The sequence below is a fragment of the Eublepharis macularius genome, chromosome 3, assembly GCF_028583425.1.
Source record: "Eublepharis macularius isolate TG4126 chromosome 3, MPM_Emac_v1.0, whole genome shotgun sequence".
Classification (NCBI taxonomy): domain Eukaryota; kingdom Metazoa; phylum Chordata; class Lepidosauria; order Squamata; family Eublepharidae; genus Eublepharis; species Eublepharis macularius.
In genome coordinates, this window is record NC_072792.1 from 174833295 (window position 1) to 174846047 (window position 12753).

Genomic DNA, 12753 nt, shown 5'->3' on the forward strand with positions numbered 1-12753 from the left:
ATGTACCCTAGAACTCTTATTTGTCTCCTGATTTATAAACATGGACTAAACATTGTCCCCAGCATTATAAAAAAATGATAATCTGCCATCTGGAGTGCAGTTAGGGACAAATGCAACTTAATCTCCAAACCCGAGCATCAGTATTGACGGGGTGCCACCTTCTAGTAGATCCTAGTCACTGAAGAAGTGCTTTGAAGTGTTCGAAACATTTGCCATCATTACAACAAACCTGTGAAGTAGGCAAGTAGTATTACCCCCAAAATAAGTAGGGTGGACAACCTCCACATGGGGTCTGGAGATCTCCACAAATTACAACTGATCTCCAGGCAAGAGATCCATTCCCCTGGAAGATATAGATCAAGATGGTTAGCTGTGTTAGTCTGTTGGTAGCAGTGGAAAAGAGCAAGAGTCCAGCAGCACCTATAAGACTAACAAAATTTGTGGTAGGGTATGAGCTTTCATGAGTCACGGCTGACTTCTTCAGATACCTGTGACTTACGAAAGCTCATACCCTACCACAAATATTGTTAATCTTATCGGTGCTACTGGACTCTTGCTCTTTTCCACTCCTGGAAGATGTGGCTTCTTTGAAGGATGGCCTTTATGGCTGAGGCCACTCCCCTCCCCAAAGCTGGTGCCCCCCCAGGCTCCACCCCCAAATCTCCAGGAATTTCCAACCCGGAGTGGACAACAATAATATGCCTGGAGGGAGTGGGTTGCCACCTTCCAAGCTCAGGACACAGGCAAGAATTCATAGCTCAGTCTATTCCCCCATTATACTACATCCATTGGTCATCTTCTTCTTTCCTGGACATCTTGCCCAAAATCTCCCACAAGGCAGCTCATAGGATTATTAGCCTTTGATGGTGGCATGGAGATTCACCGCTCCACAAACATATTTCATTCAAATCCTTGTGTGACAGATGCCTTTCCATCCTCACAGTGAAATTGTTGGATTCCCTGCATCTCACAGCATGTTCAGAATGAAGGGGCACAGCAAAAGCATCCTCGAAAGTGTGTAGGGGGAAGCCCGTCTCTTGGGGAGATCCCTATCAGCTGAACACTCCAGAATGGAATTTAGCTTTAATTAAAAGATTACAATGCAGTCAGAGCTGGCACAGACCCTATTCATCTAACACATCCAATGCATATAATCAGCTTGATGTAAAAAGGGGTGTGTGTGGTTTTTTGGAGGAAAGGGAGGTTATCTCCTTAAATCAATCAGAGTGCTAACGGATGGCTGCTTCCCCCAACAACGGTGACCCCAAAATACAGGAGGGAATGTCTCTTGGTTGAAACGTCAGCTGGCTGTGTTGTGGCTGGTGCTGGCTTATCCTTCAGAGCTGCCATGTTGCTAATAGTACCTGAGCTGGTTGTCAGATGGGGCTCTTGGGAGGCTGCGGGTGAGGCAAAGGGAACCGATATCCAGCAAGAGGTGTTAGTTACTCTCTCGGATGATAAAGCCAGAGAGCAAGATTACCCTCAAATCTTTTATATGAGCTGGAGGATTTCCTCTAATCCACATGAAGCCCTTTGGCATAAGATGGGTTTCTGGCCTATTGTAGCTAGTCTCCATGCAGTCCCCTCTTCTGTTTACTGCTAAATGATGATGCACAGGCCAAATCTTTGCTAGGTATCTCTCAAGTCATCAGTTGAGATGTGTGAATATTCCCTATTTAATTTCTTTTGGTATCAATTAGCATTTAAAGCTGCTGTTCAAATTCTCCATTTTTCTCTCTCAGTTCTGTGGTTTGTTCACGCATGGCATAGGGTATGTGCATGGCTGAGTGGAAGAGCATCTGCTCGATGTACAAAAGCTCCCAAGTTCAATCCCCAATTCAAGACTGACTAAGGCATTTTTGAGCCCATGGTGCCTTTGGAATTCTGCCATGGCAAGGTGGCTGCGGCCATAAAATGGCTGCTGAAGGACATGAAGCCAGTGACAAAATGGCTGCTGCAGGAGTTGAAGCCAGCGACAAAATGGCTGCTGCAGGAGGTGAAGCCAATGACAAAATGGCTGCCGCCGGAGGTGAAGCCAGTGACAAAATGACTGCCGCAGGAGGTGAAGCCAATGACAAAATGGCTGCTGCAGGAGGTGAAGCCAATGACAAAATGGCTGCCACAGAGGTGAAGCCAAACTTTCACCTTCTTCCAGGGTTGCATGCACTTCTGTGCTCCCCTGTTGCACTTGACAATGGTATCATTTTCCTGCATGATATGGAAGCTACAGATTGCGCCAGGGACCAATTCACTAAAAATCGCCCCCAATTGTCCCCTGCCACAACTAGTAGCTTCTGCGCCATGCTGGGAAATGATGTCATTTTCCAGCACAATGCAATAGTGCAAGCATGTTTTGCTCACATATCTCTCTCCAAATGCCTCCCCCCTCCACCATCCAGATAGGTGGAGGTGGACGGAGCAGGGTTTGGGGTCTGGACATCTGCCACTCCCAGCAGTGGAATGGCAGCCGTACCTTTAGCCATTCAGGGAATATTCTTGTTTTGTGATGGCAGCTGCTGCCAAAGCAATTTAATTTAAAAAAAATTCTGCCCAACCAATCAAATCTCCATGGCTAATCAGAAGCCTTGCTGGGCAAAAGGCTCCTGTGGCAGCCATTTTGTGGCTCTGCCCGCCATGCTGTGTTAGAATTCCACATGTGCTCACGGGCTCTAAAAGGTTGGAGACCCTCGTCAACAAGACTTCACAATAGTCTTCTCGGTTTACACCCAGGAAGGCTCTGTGGCCAAGGACAGAGCAGCCCAGTCATGAGGGGCAAACTAGACAATCCTTTCAGGCACCAAAATCCCATAGATGTTTGTCTCAACAAAATAGTAAAGAGTCCAGTAGCACCTTTAAGACTAACCAACTTTACTGTAGCATAAGCTTTCAAGAACCACTGTTCTGTTCATCAGAGAGAACGACGAAGAGAACAGTGGTTCTCGAAAACTTATGCTATAGTAAAGTTAGTTAGTCTTAAAGGTGCAACTAGACACTTTACCATTTTGCTACTACAGACTAACACGGCTAACTCCTCTGGATCTATGTCGCAACAAAGACAGGCATTTAGAGAGAACTGTTGTCTGCCCTTTTGTAGGAGATATACTGAGGGACACATGCTCATGCAATGATGATTTCACATCGTGTTCTGAACATCAAATGCAAAATGCAGGCTTGTGTAGCTTTGCTTTGCCCTGGGCTATGCAGGGAAGGAGAGGATGAACCAAAACGCATGATGTTCCTCTCCTCTGTTTGAGCTGTGAGATTGTTCAGAAAAACAGAAGAATCTTCTCTCGGGATGTAGAAACAGTTGGTAGAGGAGTGAAAGTAAAGTAACATGCACTGAAAAAAGAAAATAGAATCCTGAGCTGCTCTTGATTATTCAACATGTTGTTCATAAACCATTTAGCATATGATATGTGACAGAGAGAGAACAATTTTAATTCACCTGGGAAAGTGAGAAATCTCTGCCCTCAGAAAGGGCAGCAAATACACGAATTAAAACTCTCATTCATAGGGTTCAGGTTGCAACCTGGAGGTGCGTTTTCCAGATTGCCGTTCAAACAGGAGGCAAAGCAGCTGTGGATTTGTTCTTTACTCTTCCTTCTGTTTGATCTGCCTGCTGTTTTCCAGTTTTAGATACATAGTGTATAATCTTATTGCTCTACTTAACAGCAACAACATTCGATTTATATACCACCTTCATTTATATACCTTCAGGACAACTTAACACTAGAGATGGGCACAAACAGAAAAAGACCGAACATGATGTTCATTGTTCATTGCCATCCATGAACAGGGACTCATGAACAACCACGAACATGGCCCTTTTCATGAACATGTTCGTGGTTGCCTGTTTGTGGGGGCCAGCAGGCTCTCCTCCAGCCATCATCCAAGTTTAGTCAAGATCCCTACTGCACCACTCCCAGAAACCCTACCTGAGCAGGCACCAGTAAAGGTTCCAATAATAAATAATAGCTTGGCCCCAGAGCCTGGCAGCAGCCCTGGAACTTGAAGGGGTACATCCCTACTGCACCACTCCCAGAAACCCTACCTGAGCAGGCAGCAGGAAAGGTTCCAATAATAAATAATAGCTTGGCCCCAGAGCCTGGCAGCAGCCCCGGAACTTGAAGGGGTACATCCCTACTGCACCCCTCCCAGAAACCCTACCTGAGCAGGCACCAGTAAAGGTTCCAATAATAAATAATAGCTTGGCCCCAGAGCCTGGCAGCAGCCCTGGAACTTGAAGGGGTACATCCCTACTGCACCACTCCCAGAAACCCTACCTGAGCAGGCAGCAGGAAAGGTTCCAATAATAAATAATAGCTTGGCCCCAGAGCCTGGCAGCAGCCCTGGAACTTGAAGGGGTACATCCCTACTGCACCAATCCCAGAAACCCTACCTGAGGAGGCAGCAGGAAAGGTACCAGTAATAAATAATAGCTTGGCCCCAGAGCCTGGCAGCAGCCCTGGAATCTGAAGAGGTAGATCCCTATCCCACCACACACAAAGAAAATTCAAGCGCCAATGCACTCTCTCTATCAAAATGCCAACAGCAGCTGTCTCTCCCTCTCCACTGCCTGCAAAGTCAGAGCTGGGAGCCCCCCTCCCCCCTAGTCTTTGCTCCCTTGTAACAAATTTGGAGCTCCACACTTGAAAGGAAGACCTGCCTATCAAGCAAAATTGGGCTTAGATTGGAGTTTCCAGGGCAACAGCAGGAGTTCAGACAGAGTTCAGACAATCCCTGCCTAAGTTGCCAAGGGAATTGATTGCAGGTGCCAGACAGCAAGACGAACTAACCAACGAGGCCTGCAATGGCCACTTGTTTGTTTAGAATGGGGCCTCACAAACAGCTTGTTCAAGAACAGCAGATTGGGCTGTTCATGGCTTTTTTTTGTTCATATTGCTGTTCTTGCCCACCTCTACTTAACACCTACTCAGATATATATTACTCTTCCCCCTTCCCCTAACCCTTAACCTTACCCCTTACACTTACTTGTACCATACCCCTTACCCTTAGCCCTTGATACCTTGCTCAAGTCTTTGAATAAGGATCTGTTCAAGAATAAGGATCTGTTCAAGGGGTTAGGATCTGTTAAAAAAACAATAAAACTCTAAGAGCTGAGATGCTACATCTACTGCCTTGTCTACATATATATACAGTATATATAATATATACAATATATACTATTTATATATATATAAATCATGTCCTGTTACCTTTTATATCATTAGGTTCAGGGCTTATTTCGAGGGGGAACGCACAGGAACGCAGTTCCGGCAGTTCCCCAAAGAGGTCACATGTCAGGTGGCCCCACCCACCTGACTCTCGGCCAATTTGGGCCCATTTCTGCCTGGATTGGGGCCAAAACGGCCCGGATCGGGCCTCTGACGGGTGGTGGATCACTCTCCCACTCAGCAGTGGCCTGATCCTGACCATTTTGGGCCCCTTTTCAGCCATTTTCAGCCCCTTTTTGCCATTTTGGGCCCAATTTCAGGTCTGAATGGCCAGGATTGGGTCCAAAACAGCCAGAATAGGTGATGTCAGATGGTGTGGAATATGCAAATCTGTTATGCCAATGACACACTTCTGGTGATGGCAAGGGGCAGGGCATATGTTAATGAGTTATGCTAATGAGTTATGCTAATGAGTTCCTCCAACTCTTTTTCTACGAAATGACCCCTGGTTAAGTTATAAGTTCCTCGAAATTATTGCATGCATGCTTGTGTTTCTTGTTCTTCAACCTTGGGCCTGGATAAAATTACAGTCCACGTTGAAGATTGTGATGGGACTCCATTATTGCATATGGTATCTAATTCAGCAGCAATAGATATTCCACTCTCGTTTTCTTTCAGATCGTTCTTGGTTTTCAGTTCTGTGTTGTTGTTTTTCTCCACTGTACCTTGTTCTCCTTTTTTTCTGCTTGTGATCGAGACCCATGTGTTTTGCATGTTTTGAAAAAGATCACCTCACCACCACCACTAAAAGTCACTTGTGTATTACTGGACTGTGCATGGATGAAATTGCCTGTAACCCTTTAAGCTACCATGGTTTCAAGAAACTGACATAAACAAACCTGAAGGAGAGGGGCCTCTCTGCACATTCAATCAACATTGTCCCAATCTAATATTCTGTCTCATTTTTATCTTGCCCTTCCACCAAAGATCCTTGAGGAAGAATATAACTCACCCAAAGTCACTGACAGTACAATCCTAGGCAGAGTTGCACCCTTCTAAGCCCATTGACTTCAGTAGATTTAGAAGAGAGTAACTCTGCTTAGGACTGCGCTATTTCATAGTGCTATAGCACAAAGTACCACTATAGTACTTTAATAATAACATTCGATTTATATACAGTCCTTCAAGATGACTTAACACCCACTCAGAGCGGTTTACAAAGTACGTCATTATTATCCCCACAACAAAACACCCTGTGAGGTGGGTGGGGCTGAGAGAACTCCAGAGAGCTGTGACTAGCCCAAGGTCACCCAGCTGGCTTCAAGTGGAGGAGTCGGGAATCAATCAATTTGTCTTTCTGCATTAACTTTTGTCTTAGATCAACTTTTGTGCAATCCCTTTTCAATAGTATTGCTTTCCATCCCACTTCTTTAACAAGAAGATGGTTTAGATATGTTCTCGGGTTGAGGAATTGTACCTCATCTGAAAACATAAAATAATCCAAAGATTTATGACATGGGATGGGCTGGCACTGCCATGGCTTTGAGCCTCTGGAATTTTTTTAAAGAAATGTACTCCTGTGCCAGAGTGGAGGAGAGGGGGAAGTCCACAGTCTCCATGTATGGAGCCATCAGTGACTATAAGAAGTTCACCCAAAAAGCTAGACCTGTGCTCGGAGAGTTGGGTTGCTCACCGCTAATACATGTCATAGATATCGATGTCGGACTCTTTGGGTTGCATGTGTTTGCCAACAGATTCAGACACGTGAGACGAAAGTTGGGTTGCTCACCCACTAATATATGTCATGGGTATAGATTTTGGCTTTTTGGTTTGTGTCTGTGTATGTGAGTTGACGATTGTCCACGTGTGTGGTTTGAATTGCTGGTATGGCTTTTCAGTATGTTTCATAAGCCTCTTCGGATTGGGTGAGTTAACATTCTTCAGCTCTTTACTGAATGGTGTTTCACAGTTCAGGGAGCCAGCCTTCTCTGTGGTTTTCCTTGGTAACAACAGGGCCTGAAAGTATTCCTTTTCAAAGTGCCGTCAAGCCGCCAGGCAGATATCGCAAGCTGTCCCGGAAGAGCCGTGAGACTGACCTGTGTTTGACTTACATTGCGTCAAAGTATCTGTGTTAACTGCCAGCTCTGTCTCATTGGCGTACTTTACATCTTCTGTTCCATTCAATTAATTTGTCAAAGCCATCTGTACTGTTGAGGGTGAACAAAGAATATCAACCGTTTTAATTTGCATTGTGCCAGTCAGTCCTGTGTTGATTGCGTTACCGAATTTATTTCTTTAAACTCCAGTTTTGAAGACTTGGACCTTGATCCAGCACTGGTTCGGTGGTGTCCCATGCAGATACTGGCCCCCTCCCCGGTGAAGTTTCCCTCTTTCAGTTCAATGGAAAGAGGTGCTTTGCATTTAGAGCTGCACTTCCTATTTCAGTGTTCCCTGCATGGTGCCAGAAATGGGTGCTCAGTTTCTGCTTGGGACGCCATTGACCCTCAAATGTTTTGTGGTATCCACTGGTGACTTCTTCAAAGCTTGGGATGCCAAGCCCTCATTCATGACCAAACAGAGAGTATCACGAGAGTAGCAAAATAACAAGAGTGATCATGAACACTAAGCAAACACAATTAATACATAAATACATAATACATATATCCACATTAATATATTAATACATATATACATAATACAAATATCCACTTCTTAAGAATTTTCACAAGCATACTATTTAATCCCTTAAAGAGACATATACTCATAGGCTGTTGATGTTTATGAGTATATGTCTCTTTAAGTGATTAAATAGTATGCTTGCGAAAATTCTTAAGAGGTGGATATATGAGTATATGTATTAATTGTGTTTGCTTAGTTAGTGTCCAAGCCCTCGTTCATGGCGGAGGATCCCTCACCTCAAATTCCCATTGCAAATTGGGGGGAAATAAAAACCCCACAGGTGTCGTGAGCGAGATGACATCACCTCTGGTGATGTCAGAAACAATGGTGACGGCTCAAGGAATCAACTCGTTTCACCATAGAGTTTATGGTTTTACCAGAGAGTTTACCAGAGAGCTTCTGACAACTCCTAGAGTTACTGCCATTGCTTCTGGGTTTTCCCAGGAAGTGACGCCATCACAGTTGTGGCAACGCTCCCCATGTCCCCACCTCCAATCCACCCACTGGTTGTCAGGCTTGGCCTGGCATCTCTACCCACAGCAGCTGTTCCCCAAAACAAATATCCAAGCCTGACTTTACTTCACCTCACAGAAACAGGAGTTACTTCAGAAGAGCCCAGGAGGAAACAGCTTTATATCTACAGGGAGCACCCATTAAAAAACAGCTGCCTCCATCATAGGAGGACACTTGCCTTGGAATTACCTTATACTTTGAGGGACCTCACTACATTTTGTGATTAGCCCCAGCCACCAGAGCAGCCATTTTGTGATTGGTCACCCCCCCTCCCCATGGCAGCCATTGTGGCACCTATTACCTGTTCAAAATTCCAAAAATGCCCACAGGTTTAATAAGGCCAGAGTAGTTGTGCTCTGTTTAATTGAATGTGGTTGCCCTATGCCAGTGAGACTCCTAAGTGGTCTTCGAGAGTATTCGGATCTCAATACTGGGTTACAAGATTCTGTTAGCCTCTTATGTAAGAGGAGCTAATCCATTATCTTCAATGTCAGAGAGTGCACCACCTTGATTTGAGTGTATTATTTCTGCTGTGGCACTTCTCACAGCCCAAGAGGCAAGCCTTCATGTAGCTTAAAGAATGGCTTGTCTCTTCATCAGTGGTGCAAACATCAAATGGAGATCCCACCAGGAGTATAATTCTTCTCCGTGCAGGTGTATAGCTTCTCATGGTTGCCCATGAGTTCTGGCTTTGATAGCTGTGAGCTATGATAAGTCCAACACATTTCGTAAGTAAAAGAGCCTGCTGGCTTTATTAATCTTATTTTCCTTTCTTTCCCTTTCTTTCTTGATGCTATAGTCATTCCCAACACAGCACAGTCACCCGGCCACCTACAGTGAGCATACAACGGAGCATTTCTATAGAAGGGTAAGATCAACCAACATTATCCTTTTGCACAGTCCATTAGTATTATACGTGTGTTTCACGTCTGATTGATTTGTTCAAAGATTTCTAACCCGCCTTTCCTTCTTACCAGAGGGGGTTGATGGCTTCTTATGAAAACAACAGGGATCCATCATGAAATGCCAAAGAACAGGGTGTAGTTGTTCTACCGTGTTATTTATTTATCAATAGCAGTTATTTAGAATGTACATAAGTGCCTGTTGTACATGGGTCATTTCATATAGGCCTGCTCCTCCTTCAGAGAGCTCAGAATGATTCATGTGTGGTTTAGTTATTTAGATAATTTATCCTCTGACTTTCTGTTGTAAAATAATACTCAAGGCAACTTGCGTCAACAAAAAGTACAGCAGCAAGAAAGAGACGAAGGGAACTCTGACTCTCAAGAACTCATACCCTGGAAATCTAGTTGGCCTTTAAGGTGCTACTGGACCTGAGACTTTCTTTAAAAAAAAATATGTAAAAGTAGCTATCTCAAAATAACCATCTAAAAGAGTAGCCAACCAAAATGGAACTAAACAGCAATATAGCTGCCAGTGATGTCCAAAACGAGTAAAAAAAACTCAAGAGCCAAGAAAATTGCCAATAATAAAATCAGCAGCAAAGTAAAATCAATGTTACAAGTCAGGGAAAAGAAACACTGAAAGCCTTCCATTTGAAAAGAAAGGCTTAAGTCTCTGGAATGTGAAGGCATTCCCAAGCATATCTCACTGCGCTAAGATTCAGAAGTAGCTGTAGATTCTACACCATTGTGTATTTATGCCATTCTTATCTTACACTTTTCTAGCGATGCCAGCCCCCTGCTGGGGGCAGGAAATCCCCCATCCCCACCTGCCACCTCCTACCACAGCTCACCTGTTCTGCAAGGGCGGAGGGAGGTGTGGGGAGCCTGGCTGGAGCACGTGGCGAAATGGTACACATGTTCCTCAGGCTCCCAATGACATCACTTCTGGTTTAAACTAGAAGCGACGGAGTCTCAGCAAGGCCAATTCTTTAGAAATCAAACCAAAACATAGAAAGAAATTCTTAAAAGCCTGGGTGAACAGAAACATTACAGCCTGGTGTGTAAGAGAAAGCAACATAGGCACCAGATAAGCCTCAAGGGGAAGGACATACCACAAGCAAGGTGCCACTACTGAAAAAGGTGTCCCTCTAAAACGCAGAAATACAAGATAAGCACAGTGGCAAACCCTAACCCTAACCTTGACACCGCCAATTTAGGTCCTCATTAATACAATTAAATCTATTATTACATTCTGATTAAGCAATTACTTATGCTACAATAAATCTTTCTTTGAGGTATTACAAAACTTCTTTTCATTTAATAAAGGAGAGGAACTGTAACATCCATTAAAATGCATTTGAACATGAAGCTGGAATACCTTGTAATGAATTAATAAGTGTATAATGTTAAAGAAATTAAAAACACAAGAAAATTACATCTTCAGGAAACTGTAGGTAGTTCCCCCCCCCCTCCACGGACCCATATAGTGTTGTTTAGAAACTGGTTAGGGGGGATTTTCTTTGTGGGGAAAAGTCTAGAGGAAACATAACCCACAAAACAGGATTCCCCCTTCATAGCTATATAAGCCTTTGGAAGCTGACCTCCCATCAAACATTTTTTTTAGGGTGGGGGGTGTCTGATCCCTCAAGAACTTACCCTGTCCACGCTCCATTGAAACTTCTTGTACAGCTCCAATTCTGTAGAATGAGACTCGATCAGAAAAATCTCTGCCGCCCTCCCCATTTTGAAAGTTAACTCACTTTCTCTCTTGAGAAAGAAACAAAGCTATTATCCCCATTGTTTTCCTAGCCGCCTGCAGAAAGCATTACTTGACCAATATTGGACGCTAAACGTGTGAGACAAACCTCTTTGTCACTCCAAAATGCAGAGAGTACTTTGAGGAATTGATTTTGAAAATTGTTTTATTTAAAAAACAGGGAAGAGAAAATGAATGCGTTTCACAATGGAGAGGCAGGCTTTTAGTCCTTTGAGTGTGCCTTTTTGATACTTAAATGCTCAGCTCCATCTAATGGCAGGAAACAGAAAAGATACTTTTAAAACAATCTGCTTCTCAAAACTCAACATAGCGTGCATTGTTTAAACTGCTACCTTCTCCTTACTGTCTAGGCGTTCAACCTCCTGGCCACTGTTCCAAGCACTGCTTGCAGCTACTCAAACCCCTAGCGGCCCTCCTGGAGGGTTGAAGTACCTGGTTTTGTTTGAGACTTCCCAGTCCCCAGGTTCTTTACTCTGGGTGGATTTGCACACAGCTGGTCAGAAACTCAAGACAGGCTTAAATATAAGGGTTGTTTATTAGAGTGTATGCAAAGTTGCAGGAACCACTCTATAAGGGCACAAGCAAAGGCAATAAAACAACGAACAACTTATCTATTGGTTGTTGGGGGTTTTCCGGGCTGTATTGCCGTGGTCTTGGCATTGTAGTTCCTGACGTTTCGCCAGCAGCTGTGGCTGGCATCTTCAGAGGTGTAGCACCAAAAGACAGAGATCTCTCAGTGTCACAGTGTGGAAAAGATGTAGGTCATTTGTATCTACTCAGGAGGGGTGGGGTTGAGCTGAGTCATTCTGTAAGAGTTTCCCAGGGTGTGGAATGCTAATGGCGGGAGGCTTCACTGTAACCTGAGGAGGTTCTTTTGCATATGGATTGGTGCTTGATGTGCTAATCTTCTCTGCAGGGCTATTGTCGGGTGTGGAGTGTTTTGTTGGCCTGGTGTTTTTCAGAACTGGAACCCATGCTCTGTTCATTCTTAAGGTTTCTTCTTTCCTGTTGAAGTTTTGCTTATGCTTGTGAATTTCAATGGCTTCCCTGTGCAGCCTGACAAAGTAGTTGGAAGTGTTGTCCAGTATTTTGGTGTGCTGGCGAAACGTCAGGAACTACAATGCCAAGACCACGGCAATACAGCCCGGAAAACCCACAAAAACCAACTTATCTATTTCTTACTAGAACTATCTGACTAAAATACATGAGCTTGCTAAAACTTGCATTTCTCTGAAGAGGCTTGAATGCACATACTCACAAAGTCCATTAACCATGCCAGGCAGCTCTGGTGATCTCAGGCCTGGCATGGAGCAAAAGTCTCTCACATGCTGATAGAAGACAATAGCACAGAATGGTCAGATGAAATCTCAGAACCAAACTACAAGTGATGCCTGACACTAGTTGGACACTTGTCAGCTTCCCTCAAGTTTTGATGGGAAATGTAGGCATCCTAGTCTTGCAGCTTGGCTCTCCAACTGCTGTCCAATGGACTTTTCAACTGTCACTTGTCCAACATCCCCCCAAGCTGCCTACATTTCCCATCAAAACTTGAGGGAAGCTGACAAGTGTCCAACTAATGTCAGGCGTCACTTGTAGTTTGGCCCTCAGTGAGAGCGTGTAGCATGATACAGAGTGCAGTGAGGAGCCATCTTTTCTAGCAGTGTCAGCCAATCAGGGCACACTTCGCTAGCAGCATTGCTAGCCT

The 12753-nt window shown here is 44.3% G+C and overlaps 1 protein-coding gene across 2 annotated transcripts in view; it reads left to right on the top strand.

The window, feature by feature from the left end:
* DLG2 (discs large MAGUK scaffold protein 2) overlaps nucleotides 1-12753 on the top strand; it is a 526395-nt gene that overhangs the window by 247223 nt on the left and 266419 nt on the right. For both annotated transcript variants that reach the window (XM_054975099.1, XM_054975100.1), the window contains one exon: nucleotides 9166-9234. In XM_054975099.1, the coding sequence (XP_054831074.1) occupies nucleotides 9166-9234 (69 nt within the window). The remainder of the gene's footprint in view (nucleotides 1-9165; nucleotides 9235-12753) is intronic.